Raw genomic sequence first — 14745 nt, 5'->3', positions numbered from 1 at the left:
AATGACCAGAGGGTGTATTGAGTGGCGCCTTATAAAGAGGGAGGGGCTCACCTCATTCGACACTCAACCTGTCCGTCTCCGACAGAAGTTGTGTGATTGGTTCTTCCGTAGTGATCCGCCTATCCAGCGATACCATAGTGAGACATCTCAATCATATTCTCAGAGAACCGGGGTAACTTTGAGTTTCGTCTCAAACAGTGCCAAGGAATCAGGTTTAGTGGATTCAAGTCCCACATTGAGTGGCAGTTTTGTCGAGTCGCCTGCCAAGTGACTATCCTCTTGCCAACATCACATATATTTTGTAGGAGATATGTTTTGTTGCTATGGAACTACTGTGCGTGGCTGCTGAGGGCTAGGACTTGTACTGGAAGGATGTATCAAAGTCTGTGTGGTCCAGGATGTAGAATTGAAATGAGTGTTGTCATTGGCTGGAAGGATGTATAACATTTGTGTGGTCCAGGAATTGGAATTGAAATTAGCGTTGTCATTGGCTGGGAGAGGTTGTCTGTCAAAGTGCTGCCCACATAAACACGCAATTCCTGGCCCACTCTACCATAACAGCTTTTGAGTGGCACTGCATTATGCAATATTTAGCTTGAGTTTCATCTATTTATATTTGACTACCACTGGGAGAGATTGACTCACAGGCACAGCCATAACAATATTATGTGATCACCAGTCTTACAGTGAGGTAAGATGTAACTGTGAACTGAGGAGTTGAACACCGTTGTTGGGTCGTAGATGGGGTGATGTGTGTCACTGTTTTCCGTCAGGGTAGTGGTTGCCTATGCTAGTTTCAAGTGCTAGTTATCAGGTGTGGCTGACAGTCTGCGATTTATATTTATTGAAATTGAAAGTGGATTAAGCTGGTAAAGTCAAACATCACAACACTTTCTAAACCACTCGGGCGACAGAAACGTTTTTCTTTGTCGCCATTCGTCCACATGGCTGCTGGCTTTGCTATCACCAGAAATATTGTGAAGATTGCCAATTAGGACCCCAAAAACAGAGGTAGTAGGGGAACCTATTCAAGTAAGTAAATACATTTGTTCTATGTAAAAACAAACCCTTTATTATTAGCTAGCTAGCAGGCTACAGTAGGCCACTTTGTAGACTGACTCAACTGAGCTGCTAACTTAAAACACACTGTTCAGCTAAATTAATTAAATATCATCAGCTAGCTATCTAGCTGTCTTGATGTAATCATTGTAAATTAAAAACACCATCTTCAAATGCATTTGTAGATAACAGCCATGGAAGAGGCTGAAATTGCAGCTCCAGCTGTCAGTAAAGCGAGAGTGTAGGCTACTGGATAGTGCAGGTCATTTTGTGGGAGGACATTATGAAAAGATTCTCCAGTTCCGGTCGCTAGAGGGGAAAACTTTGAGGACAGAGCAACATAATATTCAGTGCTGTTTAATTTGAGTATAATGAAGTATGTTTCTTTGTGATGTTTTCAGTCCTCAAGATATGTTAAGCTGCGAAAACCTGTTTGCAGATGAAAAAAAGAGGTTCCAATGAATTGTCCAAGATACTAAGGGTATGTCCTATATGCCATGGGTTATACGTGTAGGCCTACCCATTTTAGCAAACGTTGCATACAGAAATACAGTTAAATACATCACAAACCATGTATGAACCTATTACAATTGGAGCAAGCCAACCATGCTGGAGGTCTGCTGGATGTGCCATGTTCTGCATCAGCCCAGCTATAACATACCTGATTCAACTTATCAAATCTAATGAGTTGATTATCAAGTGTGCTATTGCTGGGCTGGAATAGAAGTGTTCTCACCCAGTAGATCAGGGATCAGTGGAGCAAGGTTGAGTTTTTTTTGTTAACCAGAAATGATTGCTTTAGTAATAAAAGCCTACTTGTTACTACTCAATTATATATATTGTTGTTTAGACTAAGATGTCTAATCTTTACATACGAGTTAGCTTATTTGTACACTTTGAAGTGATGACGTGTTGATTCTTTCAAGTTAAGTGTTTAAATTTGTTTTAATTGTTGAACTATTATTCAAAATGAACTAATGTCAATGTTGATGAATCACATATCTCAATCCTTTAATAAAGAGGGGAAGGGGTTCTTTCTCCTAATGTGTCTGTGTTTCTGTGTTGTATTCTCAAATGAACATGTCCTTTTTATCTAGTTGTAAGATCTCCAATCTATTTTATTTGATTGGCACTCTTGTATATCCGCTATGTGGATCCATTTTGCAGCTTAACTTCTTAGCGATCCCTTCGCGCGCCAATCCCGTTAACGGGATTGATTTAACAACACCCAGTGAAATAGCAGCGCGCCAAATTCAAAAACAGAAATACTCATAATAATAATTCATAAATCATACAAGTGTTATACACCGGTTTAAAGATTAACTTCTTGTTAAGCAAACCATGCTATTATCTGAGGACAGCACCCCATCAAACAAACACACATGAAAATCATAATTCAACCCACCAGGCGCGACACAAAAGTCATAAATAACATATAATTCATGCCTTACCTTTGAAGATCTTCTTCTGTTGGCACTCCAATATGTCCATTAAACATCACAAATGGTCCTTTTGTTCAATTAATTCTGTCGTTATATCCCCAAAATGTCCATTTATTTAGCGTTTGATTCTGCAAATACACCGGTTCCAACTCGCACAACATGACTAGAAAGTATCTAATAAATAACCTGTAAACTTGATCCAGACATTTTAAACAACTTTCCTAATCCAACTTTCGGTATTTTTAAACGTAAATAATCGATACAATTTAAGACGGAATAAACTGTGTTCAATAGCGGATAAAAACAAAGTGGAGCGAGCTTTCAGGTCGCGCGCCCCAACCACAACAGTACACTACACTCAACCCTCGTTCTGAACAGCCCTACTTCTTCATTTCTCAAAGGAAAAACATCAACCAATTTCTAAAGACTGTTGACATCCAGTGGAAGCGATAGGAACTGCAAGCAAGTGCCTTAGAAATCTAGATCCCCATAGAAAACCCATTTAAAAGAGAGTGACCTAAAAAAAAAAATCCTGGATTGTTTGTCCTCGGGGTTTCGCCTGCCAAATAAGTTCTGTTAAACTCACAGACAGATTTTAACAGTTTTAGAAACTTTAGAGTGTTTTCTATCCATATCTACCAATTATGCATATCCTAGCTTCTGGGCCTGAGTAGCAGGCAGTTTACTTTGGGCACACTATTCATCCGGACGTGAAAATAGTTTCCCCTAGCCTTAAGAAGTTTTAACATATAGCATGCATTGCCAATGCAGCCATAGGCCTACAGTATGATGGCGTTACTGGTCTTATGGGAATCTGTCATCTGAAGCAGAGAATAGCTAAACTCACCACTATATGTTTGCAATTTAAAATAGTACCAGTAGACAAACCATATACCAGATTTTGTGCATGCCTTTTAAGTGCTGACATATAAATTGTTTAGTGCAAATCCAACCCTTGTAATTAGGTTCATTTTATTTAATTCATTTTAAATTCAAAAGGCACTCGCACATCTGAGCAATCTCTTTGCAGGTGCATGGCAACAATTGAACAAGATGAACTGATGTGGGTGGGGCTAGGTCTACATAAGGGTGCTAATTTAAAAAGATTCACAAAAGCTCTGACGAAGTCCGTGAGGCCGATACATAAGCTTATTAAATATCAGTGATACTACCAAGAGCAGTGTCCTTTTTCCTTCATTTCATTCATTTTAGAAATGTTGCTTGCGAGATTATTGCAGTTGTTCCCATAGACTGTACATGGTTGCTCTATGTACCATTGACCCTGGATAAGCTAGTGACTGGGCTAACACAGTTAACCTTTTAGGTGAGGCTGGGCAATATGGGCTAAAAATCATATCTACATTTCTTCTAACTTATGGGCGATTCACGATATATATCTTCTATATTGTATTTTAAAGTTCTCTAAATAAGCTTTATCGCACAATTAAAGGTCAATACACTGCATACAAAATTATACCTAGGTTAAATGTAAGCCTTCCACACCCATAAGACCCACTAATAATGATCTGTCTGTAAGTCTGTCAATGAAAATGCCATTTTTGTTACAAATTTAACCAGAACCATGCATTTAATGAAACACGGACAGGAACAGAATAGGGACAGCGTCTGGACAGGGGGAAACAAAAATGACAATAATGCCGGGGATGAAACAGAGGAAACGGACAGATATAGTGAAGGCAATGAAAACGTGAACGAGTCCAGGAGAGACCAATGAGCGCAGATGCGCGTAATGATGGTGACAGGTGTGCGTAATAAAGGGCAGCCTGGCTCCCTCGAGTACCAGAGAGGGGAAGCGGGAGCAGGCGTGACAGTACCACCCGGACCTGACATCACCAACAAAACAAAAAACTAAAACCTCTCTGATGCTTCAAATATTGGTGTCAGCATTCTGTGAGGACAGACGCTGGAGATGTGAAACAAGTACAGGAAGCGAACATTTAATGAAACACGGACTGGAACAGAATAGGGACAGCGTCTGGACAGGGGAAAACAAAAACGACAATCAAAACGTGAAGGAGTCCAGGTGAGTCCAATGAGCGCAGATGCGCATAATGTTGGTGACAGGTGTGCGTAATGAAGGGTAGCCTTGTGCCCTCGAGCGCCAGAGAGGGGAAGTGGGAGCAGGCGTGACAATTATAGAAAATGAGCACTGGTCTCAAAAAACAATCTCGAGCACAAGCCCACGTGCTAGTGAGTAGCCAGCTAATCTTTATATTTAAAGTCTAGCCAACTTGGAACTATTTGCTTGCTAACAAGGTAGATGAGTTAAATGTTATGAATACACCCATCTCCAGCTGTTTGAACAGCATAGCCTATTCACTTTAAGATTTTGAAATCAAGTGGCTTACCTGCTTAGGAAGACACCTGTTTCTTAGAATGAGAACAAGTTGCCTATTCCTGATGTAAATTAAAGATTGGTATGCTCATTGCACATGTATAAAACACAGACAGAACATGACAGTCTGTGGCTAAAACGCTGCTAGCGGTACGTGGTACGAGACAAACTGAGCATCCATTTTCCACAATCATGTTCATTGATACTCTCGTTCTAGTAGTGTCTGCTCTATTCTACATGGGAGTTGAGACATAAAAAGGGTGTCGTTAGAAAGGTTAGGTTCTCGTCTGTTGGACCAAATCGCAAATGCAAATAGCGAGTTTAAACTGCTTGTTTAAAGTTATCTTTCGTCGTTGTGAGTGGCAGGGGGAGGGGCTTGGTGTCTGTGTGCGAGTGACCTGCCCAGAGCCCTGACCTCAACCCCATTGAACACCTTTAGGATGAATTGGAACGCCGAATGTGAGCCAGGCCTAATCGCCCAACATCAGTGCCCGACCTCACGAATGCGCTTGTGGCTGTGTGGAAGCAAGTCTCCACAGCAATGTTCCAACATTTAGTGGAAAGCCTTCCCAGAAGATTGAAGGCTGTTATAGCAGCAAAGGGGAGACCAACTCCATATTAATACCCATGATTTTGGAATGAGATGTTTGACGAGCAGGTATCCACATACTTTTGGTCTTGTAGTGTAGCTAGTGGCTAGCTAGTTATACCTAGGTAGCTTACAAGGTTAGCTGACTTCTCAAAACGAACCTCGTTGTGGCTAGCTACTTCTTGTCCCTCATGCTAGCCTTTACAGGCAAATATCACTTCAGAAACGTCAAAATGTAAAAAAATATTGATATGGCCAGCATTGAAGAGCATTTATCCCCTTTTCCTTGAGCTTTAGCTAATCTCGAAATGACAGAGAAATATTGTGAAAACTAGTGTGCTGCAAACATTCTAAAATGGTTTGTCACCAGGGCTTGTTATGTTGACATTTTCTGTCCTCACACACTGGTGCTCCTACGGCACTCTTCTGGTGAGCACCTTTGGAGCTCCGCCCAAGCAAGGCATTTGATTTTTTTTGACATATTGTGAGGCGCAGTGGTGGAAAAAGTACCCAATTTTCATACTTGAGTAAAAGTAAAGATACCTTAAAGGAAAATGACTCGAGTTAAAGTGAAAGTCACCCAGTAAAATACTACATGAGTAAAAGTCTAAAAGTATTTGGTTTTAAATGTACTTAAGTATCAAAAGTAGAAGTATAAATCATTAAAAAAATGTCTTATATTAAGCAAACCAGACTGATTTCTTGTTTTTTAAATTTACGGATAGCCATGGGCACACTCCAACAACTGAGACATAATTTACAAATGAAGCATTGGTGTTTAGTGAGTCTGCCAGATCAGAGGCAGTAGGGATGACCAGGGATGTTCTCTTGATAAGTGCGTGAATTAGACCTTTTTCCTGTCCTGCTAAGTATTAAACATGTAATGAGTACTTTTTTAGGGAATCCTGTTTTCCCGTTTTAGGGAATCCTGGTTCGCGACGAGGCGAACCACAGCATAACATGTGATTGGTGACAGAGCTGAAACTGACAGGGGTCACAAAACAGCCATAACTCAAGTAGTGGATGAATGTAGCCTACTGTAATAGGGTTTGATATGCAACCCACTTCCTGGCAGCTCAACATCAGGAGGACTTTGGTATATCCATGATGTTTTTGTGTGTGTGTGTGTTTTCCACATGTTAGTCATGGGTGTTGATGATGGTAGTCTAGAATTAACTGCAGGGGGTTCATCACTACTCGTTCAGTACAGAGGCTCTGAGTGGAAAAGTAGTCCCTATGTCAGGGGGTTGGCACGGCTACAGACTGAAGGGCGGAGTCAAGACACAGAAACAAAAATTGAACAATTTTCTTGGCCAATGAATGGAAAGGCTCTTGTATGGTGAGTTAAACACCAATCAGATGTGCCGCCGATAGTGAATCTAGCTCTGGCTGGAAAGCAGATAAGGAAATTCAGATGGGGGTTGAGGAGTGCTCATCTTTTACAAGCAGCTTATTCACTTTTCCACAGTTTACGCTCTTTATCAACCTGTTACTGTCAGTGTCTCATACCTTGACACTTCCGTATCCCCATAGCAATGCGGTACAAACGTGTATGTGTTTGACGATACCTTTGGAACAAGAGGTGAATTACGTCTTATGCTCTTGTACCAATAGTAAAGTCTGACACATACGCGTACCAGTACCAATATTATTGTTATTTTAGCATTTCCATTTGAAGGAGTAATTATTATTTAGTGTGATAGTAAATGCTTCCTTCAATCAATTGTGTCCTTTCAGGAAAACTATGATATGTATGTGATTGAGAGCCTTTCTGTTTAGCTGAATTCAACTACAGTTGCTCTAACCCAAAATGGCATCGCCGAGCCGACCAAAAGGAAGTCGTCACCAATTCCTTTTAAATTATGCCTATAGTTTCATGGCTACCTTTCTTCCCTCTCTCAAAAACAGGTTTGATGAGAGAGAAAGAATAGTCTCCTTGAATGCTCTGTCTGTGGAGCGTGCTGTGACAAGCCCCCTGTATCAACTAGCCAGCCTCCACCTTCCCTGGTCTCTTCCCAGTTACTGGCTCCCGACAGAGTCCATCGATTGAATTCACAGCTAAAATGTCACTCTGTCCAAGCAGTGAGAGAGAGAGAGAGAGAGACAGAGCGACAGGGGGAGAGGGAGAGAGAGAGAGAGAGGGATGGAGAGAGAGGGAGAACATTGAGAAAAAGAGGGTGTCGGAGATAGAAAAGAGAGAGGTTGGGAGAAAGGGAGAGGAGAGAGACGATAGCATCTGGAGGGCCAGAAGGATTCAGATGGGAAATCTAATTTCCTTACCAAACACAGCAGTGGATGGGCAGAGGAACACCATGGTTACCCCTGATATATATATATATATATATATATATATATATATATATATATATATATATATATATATATATATATATATATATATACACACAATGTAACTCCAAGTCAATCACACTTCTGTGAAATCAAACTGTCCACTTAGGAAGCAACACTGATTGACAATAAATTTCACATGCTGTTGTGCAAATGGAATAGACACCAGGTGGAAATTATAGGCAATTAGCAAGACACCCCAAATAAAGGAGTGGTCGGCAGGTGGTGACCACAGACCACTTCTCAGTTCCTATGCTTCCTGGCTGATGTTTTGGTCACTTTTGAATGCTGGCGGTGCTTTCACTCTAGTGTTAGCATGAGACGGAGTCTACAACCCACACAAGTGGCTCAGGTAGTGCAGCTCATCCAGGATGGCACATCAATGCGAGCTGTGGCAAGAAGGTTTGCTGTGTCTGTCAGCGTAGTGTCCAGAGCATGGAGGCGCTACCAGGAGACAGGCCAGTACATCAGGAGACGTGGAGGAGGCCGTAGAAGGGCAACAACCCAGCAGCAGGACCGCTACCTCCGCCTTTGTGCAAGGAGGAGCAGGAGGAGCACTGACAGAGCCCTGCAAAATGACCTCCAGCAGGCCACAAATGTGCATGTGTCTGCTCAAACGGTCAGAAACAGACTCCATGAGGGTGGTATGAGGGCCCGACGTCCACAGGTGGGGGTTGTGCTTACAGCCCAACACCGTGCAGGACGTTTGGCATTTGCCAGAGAACACCAAGATTGGCAAATTCGCCACTGGCGCCCTGTGCTCTTCACAGATGAAAGCAGGTTCACACTGAGCACGTGACAGACGTGACAGAGTCTGGAGACGGTGTGGAGAACGTTCTGCTGCCTTCAACATCTTCCATCATGACCGGTTTGGCGGGTGGTCAGTCATGGTGCCCTCCATGTGCTCGCCAGAGGTAGCCTGACTGTCATTAGGTACCGAGATGAGATCCTCAGACCCCTTGTGAGATTATATGCTGGTGCGGTTGGCCCTGGGTTCCTCCTAATGCAAGACAATGCTAGACCTCATGTGGCTGGAGTGTGTCAGCAGTTCCTGCAAGAGGAAGGCATTGATGCTATGGACTGGCCCGCCCGTTCCCCAGACCTGAATCCAATTGAGCACATCTGGGACATCATGTCTCGCTCCACCACAGACTGTCCAGGAGTTGGCGGATGCTTTAGTCCAGGTCTGGGAGGAGATCCCTCAGGAGACCATCCGCCACCTCATCAGGAGCATGCCCAGGCGTTGTAGGGAGGTCATACAGGCACGTGGAGGCCACACACCCTACTGAGCCTAATTTTGACTTGTTTTAAGGACATTATATCAAAGTTGGATCAGCCTGTAGTGTGGTTTTCCACTTTAATTTTGAGTGTGACTCCAAATCCAGACCTCCATGGGTTGATAAATTTGATTTCCATTGATCATTTTTGTGTGATTTTGTTGTCAGCACATTCAACTATGTAAAGAAAAAAGTATTTAATAAGAATATTTCATTCATTCAGATCTAGGATGTGTTATTTTAGTGTTCCCTTAATTTTTTTGAGCAGTGTATAAATAAATATATATATATATATATATATATATATATATATATATATATATATATATATATTAGGCATAAACTAATACCACCATTCTGAATGTTGACACTGAATGAAAGTGGAACTCCCTCAACAAGATTTTGTTTTGCTAAATATGACAGACACACATCTGACCAAGGGCCATATGTATTGTATGGCTCTGATCATAATACTGTAAACACAGCCTTGGGTAGGTTACTTTCTAAATGTAATCCGTTACAGTTACTAGTTACCTGTCCAAAATTGTCATCAGTAACGTAACTTTTGGATTACGCAAACTCAGATTACCCAAATGCCGACAGCAGTTGCACCATTGGAAGACATAGCCTGGACTGTAGCCTACAAAAGTCTATTCCTGCTCTTTTCCCGCGATACACCAAATGTGTTTGATGTGCCATCATAGTGGTCTCTGACTTGTGGTCAGACTCGCTCAGGAGGAACAAACAAACAAACTTTTTTCAATGCTGATTTGAATGTCATTGAGAAAACAGAGAAGTGTTAAAGATTTTTTCCCGCAAGCATCCTTTCTGAATTTCAAAGTAATCTTCGAGGTAATCATCAAATTTTTCAAAATATCTATAATCTGATTACACTATTTTAGCTGGTAACAAAATGGATTACAGATACTGTTTTTTGTAATCCTTTACATGTAACGGATTACATGTACACGGACGACATGTAATCCGTTACTCACCAACACTGTGTATACCTTAAATACACTGAGTTTACAAAATATTAGGAACACCTTCCTAATATTAAGTTGCACCCCCTTTTTCCCTCAGAACAGCCTCAATTAGTTTGTGCATGAACTACAAGGTGTCAAAAGCGTTCCACAAGGATGCTGGCCCGTATTGACTCCAATGCTTCTCACAGTTGTGTCAAGTTGACTGGATGTCCTTTGGGTGGTGGACCATTCTTGATACATACAGGAAACTGTTGAGTGTGAAAAACCATCAGTGTTGCAGTTCTTGACACGCTCAAACTGGTGCACATGGCACCTACTACCATTACCTGTTCAAAGGCACTTCAAATCTTTTGTCTTGCCCATTCACTCACTGAATGGCACAGATACACAATCAATGTCTCAATTCTCAAGGCTTAAAAATCCTTCTTTAACCTGTCTCCTCCCCTTCATCTACACTGATGGAAGTGGATTTAACAGGTGACATAACAGGTGACATCAATAAGGGATCATAGCTCACCTGGTCAGTCTATGTCATGGAAAGAGCAGGTGTTTTTAATGTTTTCTACACTATAAATACAAAAGTATGTGGACACCCCTTCAAATTAGTGGATTCGGTTATTTCAGCCGAGCAGGTGTCCACATACTTTTGGGCATATATACACATTACATGACCAAAAGTATGTGGACACCTGCTCATCTATCATCTAATTTCAAAATCATGGGCATTAATATGGAGTTGGTCCCCCCTTTGCTTCTATAACAGTCTCCACCCTTCTGGGAAGGCTTTCCACTAGATTTTGGAACAATCCTGCGGGGACTTGCTTCCATTCAGCTACGAGAGCATTAGTGAGGTCAGGCATTGATGTTGGGCGATTATGCCTGGCTAGCAGTCGGTGTTCCAATTCATACCAAGGGTGTTCATTTGGGGTTGAGGTATGGGCTCTGTGCAGGCCAGTCAAGTTCTTCCACACCGATCTCGACAAACCATTTCTCAATGGACATCCCTTTGTGCATGGGGGCATTGTCATGCTGAAACAGGAAAGGACCTTCCCCAAACTGTTGCCACAAAGTTGGAAGCACAGAATCATCTAGAATGTCATTGTATGCTGTGGTATTAAGATTTCCCATCACTGGAACTAGCCCGAACCATGAACAACAGCCCCAGACCATTATTCCTCCTCCACCAAACGTTACAGTTGGCACTATGCATTCGGGCAGGTATCGTTCTCCTGACGACTACCAAACCCAGATTCGTCCGTCGGACTACCAGATGGTGAAGCGTGATTCATCACTCCAGAGAACACGTTTCCTCTGCTACAGAGTCCAATGGCGGTGAACGTTTCACCCCTCCAGCTGACACTTGCCATTGCGCATGGTGATCTTAGGCTTGTGTGCGGCTGCTCAGCCATGAAAACCCATTTCACAGATCTCCTGACGAACACTTCTTGTGCTGACATAGCTTCCAGAGGCCGTTTGGTACTCCTTAGTGAGTGCTGCAACCAAGGACAGATTATTTTTATGCACTTTAACACTCGTGGTCCCATTTTGTGGCCACAAGCTCACTCCACAATCCCCCGACCTCAACCAAATTGAGTAAAAGAAAAGCAGCCAACAAGTGCTAAGCATATGTGGGAACTCCATCAAGACCGTTGGAAAAGCATTCCAGGTGAAGCTGGTTGAGAGAATGCCAAGAGTGTGCAAAGCTATCATCAAGGCAACAAAACAAATAGTTTGATTTGTTTAACACTTTTTTGGTTACTACATGATTCCATATGTGTAATTTAATAGTTTTGATGTCTTCACTATTATTCTACAATGTAGAAAATAGTAAAAAATAAAGAAAAATACTTGAATGAGTAGGTAGGTGTGTGCAATCTTTTGACTGGCACTGTATATTCATGTATATAGAGTCAAGAAACAGCTTATTCTCTTAAAAAGTTCATAATGTCACGATTTCGAAACTACAGTGCATTCAGAAAGTATTCAGACCCCTTGACTTCTTCCAAATTTTGTTACGTTACAGCCTTATAATAAAATGGATGAAATATCTTTTTCCCTCATCAATCTACACACAATACCCCATAGTGACGAAGCGAAAATATGTTTTTGACTTTTTTGCAAATGTATTAAAAATAAAATTCAGAAATCCCTTATTTACGTAAGTATTCAGACCCTTTGCTATGAGACTCGAAATTGAGCTCAGGTGAATCCTGTTTCCATTGATTATCCTTGAGATGTTTCTACAACTTGATTGGAGTCCGCATGTGGTAAATTCAAATGATTGGACATGATTTGGAAAGGCACACACCTGTCTATTTAAGGTCTCACAGTTGACAATGCATGTCAGAGCAAAAACCAAGCCTTGAGGTCAAAGGAATTGCCCCATAGAGCTCCGAGACAGGATTGTGTCGAGGCACAGATCTGCAACATTGAAGGTCAGCAAGAATACAGTGGCTTCCTTCATTCTTAAATGGAAGAAGTTTGGAACCACTAAGACTCTTCCTAGAGCTGGCTGCCCAACCAAACTGAGAAATCGGGGAAGAAGGTCCTTGGTCAAGGAGGTGAACCCGATGGTCACTATGACAGAGCTCCAGAGTTCCTCTGTGGAGATGGGAGAACCTTCCAGAAGGACATCCATCTCTGCAGCACTCCACCAATCAGACCTTTATGGTAGAGTGGCCAGACGGAAGTCACTTCTCAGTAAAAGGCACTTGACAGCCTGCTTGGAGTTTGCCATGCTTCACCTTCCCTAAGGTGAAGCATGGTGGTGGCAGCATCATGCTCTGGGGATGTTTTTCAGTGGCAGGGACTGGGAGAGAGAGATCCTTGATGAAAACCTCAGGACCTCAGACTGTGGCGAAGGTTCACCAACGACCCTAAGTGCACAGCCAAGACAACACAGGATTGGCTTCGGGACAAGTCTCTGAATGTCCTTGAGTGGTCCAGCCAGAGCCCGGACTTGAACCCGATCGAACATCTCTGGAGAGACCTGAAAATAGCTGTGCAGCACTGCTCCCCATCCAACCTGACAGAGCTTGAGAGGATCTGCAGAGAAGAATGGGAGAAACTCCCCAAATACAGGTGTGCCAAGCTTGTAGCATCATACCCAAGAAGACTCGATACTGTAATTGCTGCCAAAGGTGCTTCAACAAAGTACTAAGGAAAGGGTCTGAATATTTTTAATACATTTGCACACAAAAAACCATCCTGTTTTTGCTTTGTCATTATGAGGTATTGTGTGTAGGTTGATGAGAAAGAAACAACAATTGAATTCATTTTAGAATAAGACTAACGTAACAAAATGTGGAAAAAGTCAAGGGGTCTGAATACTTTCCAAATGCACTGTATAATATATCTGATATACACTATTATTTTTTCAAAAAATCAAGGGGTCTGAATACTTTCCAAATGCACTATAATATATCTGATATACACTATTATTCTTTCAAAAAGTCTGCCTTTTCCAGTCTGCTTAGTGAACAACAGGGGAGGGTGACCTGGAAAGTTGAAAACCTCAAATTTCACAATCCAACATGTCCGCCAGTCCAGAAAATCCAATACGCGTAGCAGATGCCGCTAGAGTGCTACCACAACAGAGAATGGGCCACAAGAGAGGAACTATGACACAGGACACCCCTATGTCCCCTATTGCTCAAATGACAAGATCATATTCTGTTTCAAATGGCTGAATGATTGATTCACCCACCCTTTTCACTACTCCCCTCTCTCCCACTGTTTGTCTGCTCCCTTTCATTAATTAATAGAATATATACTATATTGTCCCTTTTGTCCCTTTTTTGATTTCAGCCTAATCTTAACCCTCCCCAAAATGCACACATCCACGTGTATCACACACACACAAGGCACAGGGTCAGCCATGGAGCAGCATCTATGGATATAGATTTATATATGTAGGTTTATAATAATTACATTAATTGATTGCATTTATATAACACCTTTCCAGATGCTCAAATCCTTGTAAGGGGGGGGGGGGGGGACATACCTCTGGAGCTATGCTGCAGTGTAGGGATATGCTACCTTACAAAAAATGCCTGAAATGCTTAATGGTGACATTTCAGGACAGGTGCAGGATCAACTCCAGTCTAAAATGGCCAATTGTTCTTTCTTTCTCTCCCAGGAGCGGTTTGAGGCCTTATTCAGGATCTATGACGAGCAGACGTCCTTCCAGATGTTCAAGAGCTTCAGGCGAGTCCGCATCAGCTTCAGCACTCCGGAGGCAGCCGCCCGCGCTCGTGTCGAGCTCCACGAGACCGAGTTCAACGGGAAGCAGCTCGAGCTTTACTTTGCCCAGGTGAGTGAACTCTTCCTGGTTTAAGGTTTGTTTTGCAATGGAAAACTAAAATGAATGTTTTTAAAGTCTAGATTGGATAGTCCCTCCATTTTTCAGTGTTTCTTTTTCAATTTGGTACCTAGTAAACACGACCCCAGGTGTTACAGAAGCCCCGTTTATACATAGTTCTAACATGCATCCTTTGTCCTGATTTTTTCCACATTCTGATTGTGCCCACATTTTCAGACAGGTGTAGACGATTAAAAGACGCATTGTGAACTGTTTGTGATCAGATCTTCCTGACCACTTCCGGAGGTAGTCAGGCACGCATTGTGTCTGGATATCTTACATGTGTAGATGGATCAGGACAGTAAAACCATTTAAGTCATCATTATC

The 14745-nt window shown here is 42.1% G+C and overlaps 1 protein-coding gene across 1 annotated transcript in view; it reads left to right on the top strand.

The window, feature by feature from the left end:
• Window positions 1-14745, top strand: part of LOC110505264 (calcipressin-2) — a 50406-nt gene that overhangs the window by 22725 nt on the left and 12936 nt on the right. Inside the window, exon 2 of the mRNA XM_021584390.3 lies at window positions 14197-14370. Coding sequence (XP_021440065.1) covers window positions 14197-14370 — 174 coding nt within the window. The remainder of the gene's footprint in view (window positions 1-14196; window positions 14371-14745) is intronic.

Source organism: Oncorhynchus mykiss, chromosome 25 (assembly GCF_057628025.1).
Source record: "Oncorhynchus mykiss isolate SJ-2025 chromosome 25, ASM5762802v1, whole genome shotgun sequence".
Classification (NCBI taxonomy): Eukaryota; Metazoa; Chordata; class Actinopteri; order Salmoniformes; family Salmonidae; genus Oncorhynchus; species Oncorhynchus mykiss.
This window is presented reverse-complemented; position numbering and strand designations above follow the sequence as displayed.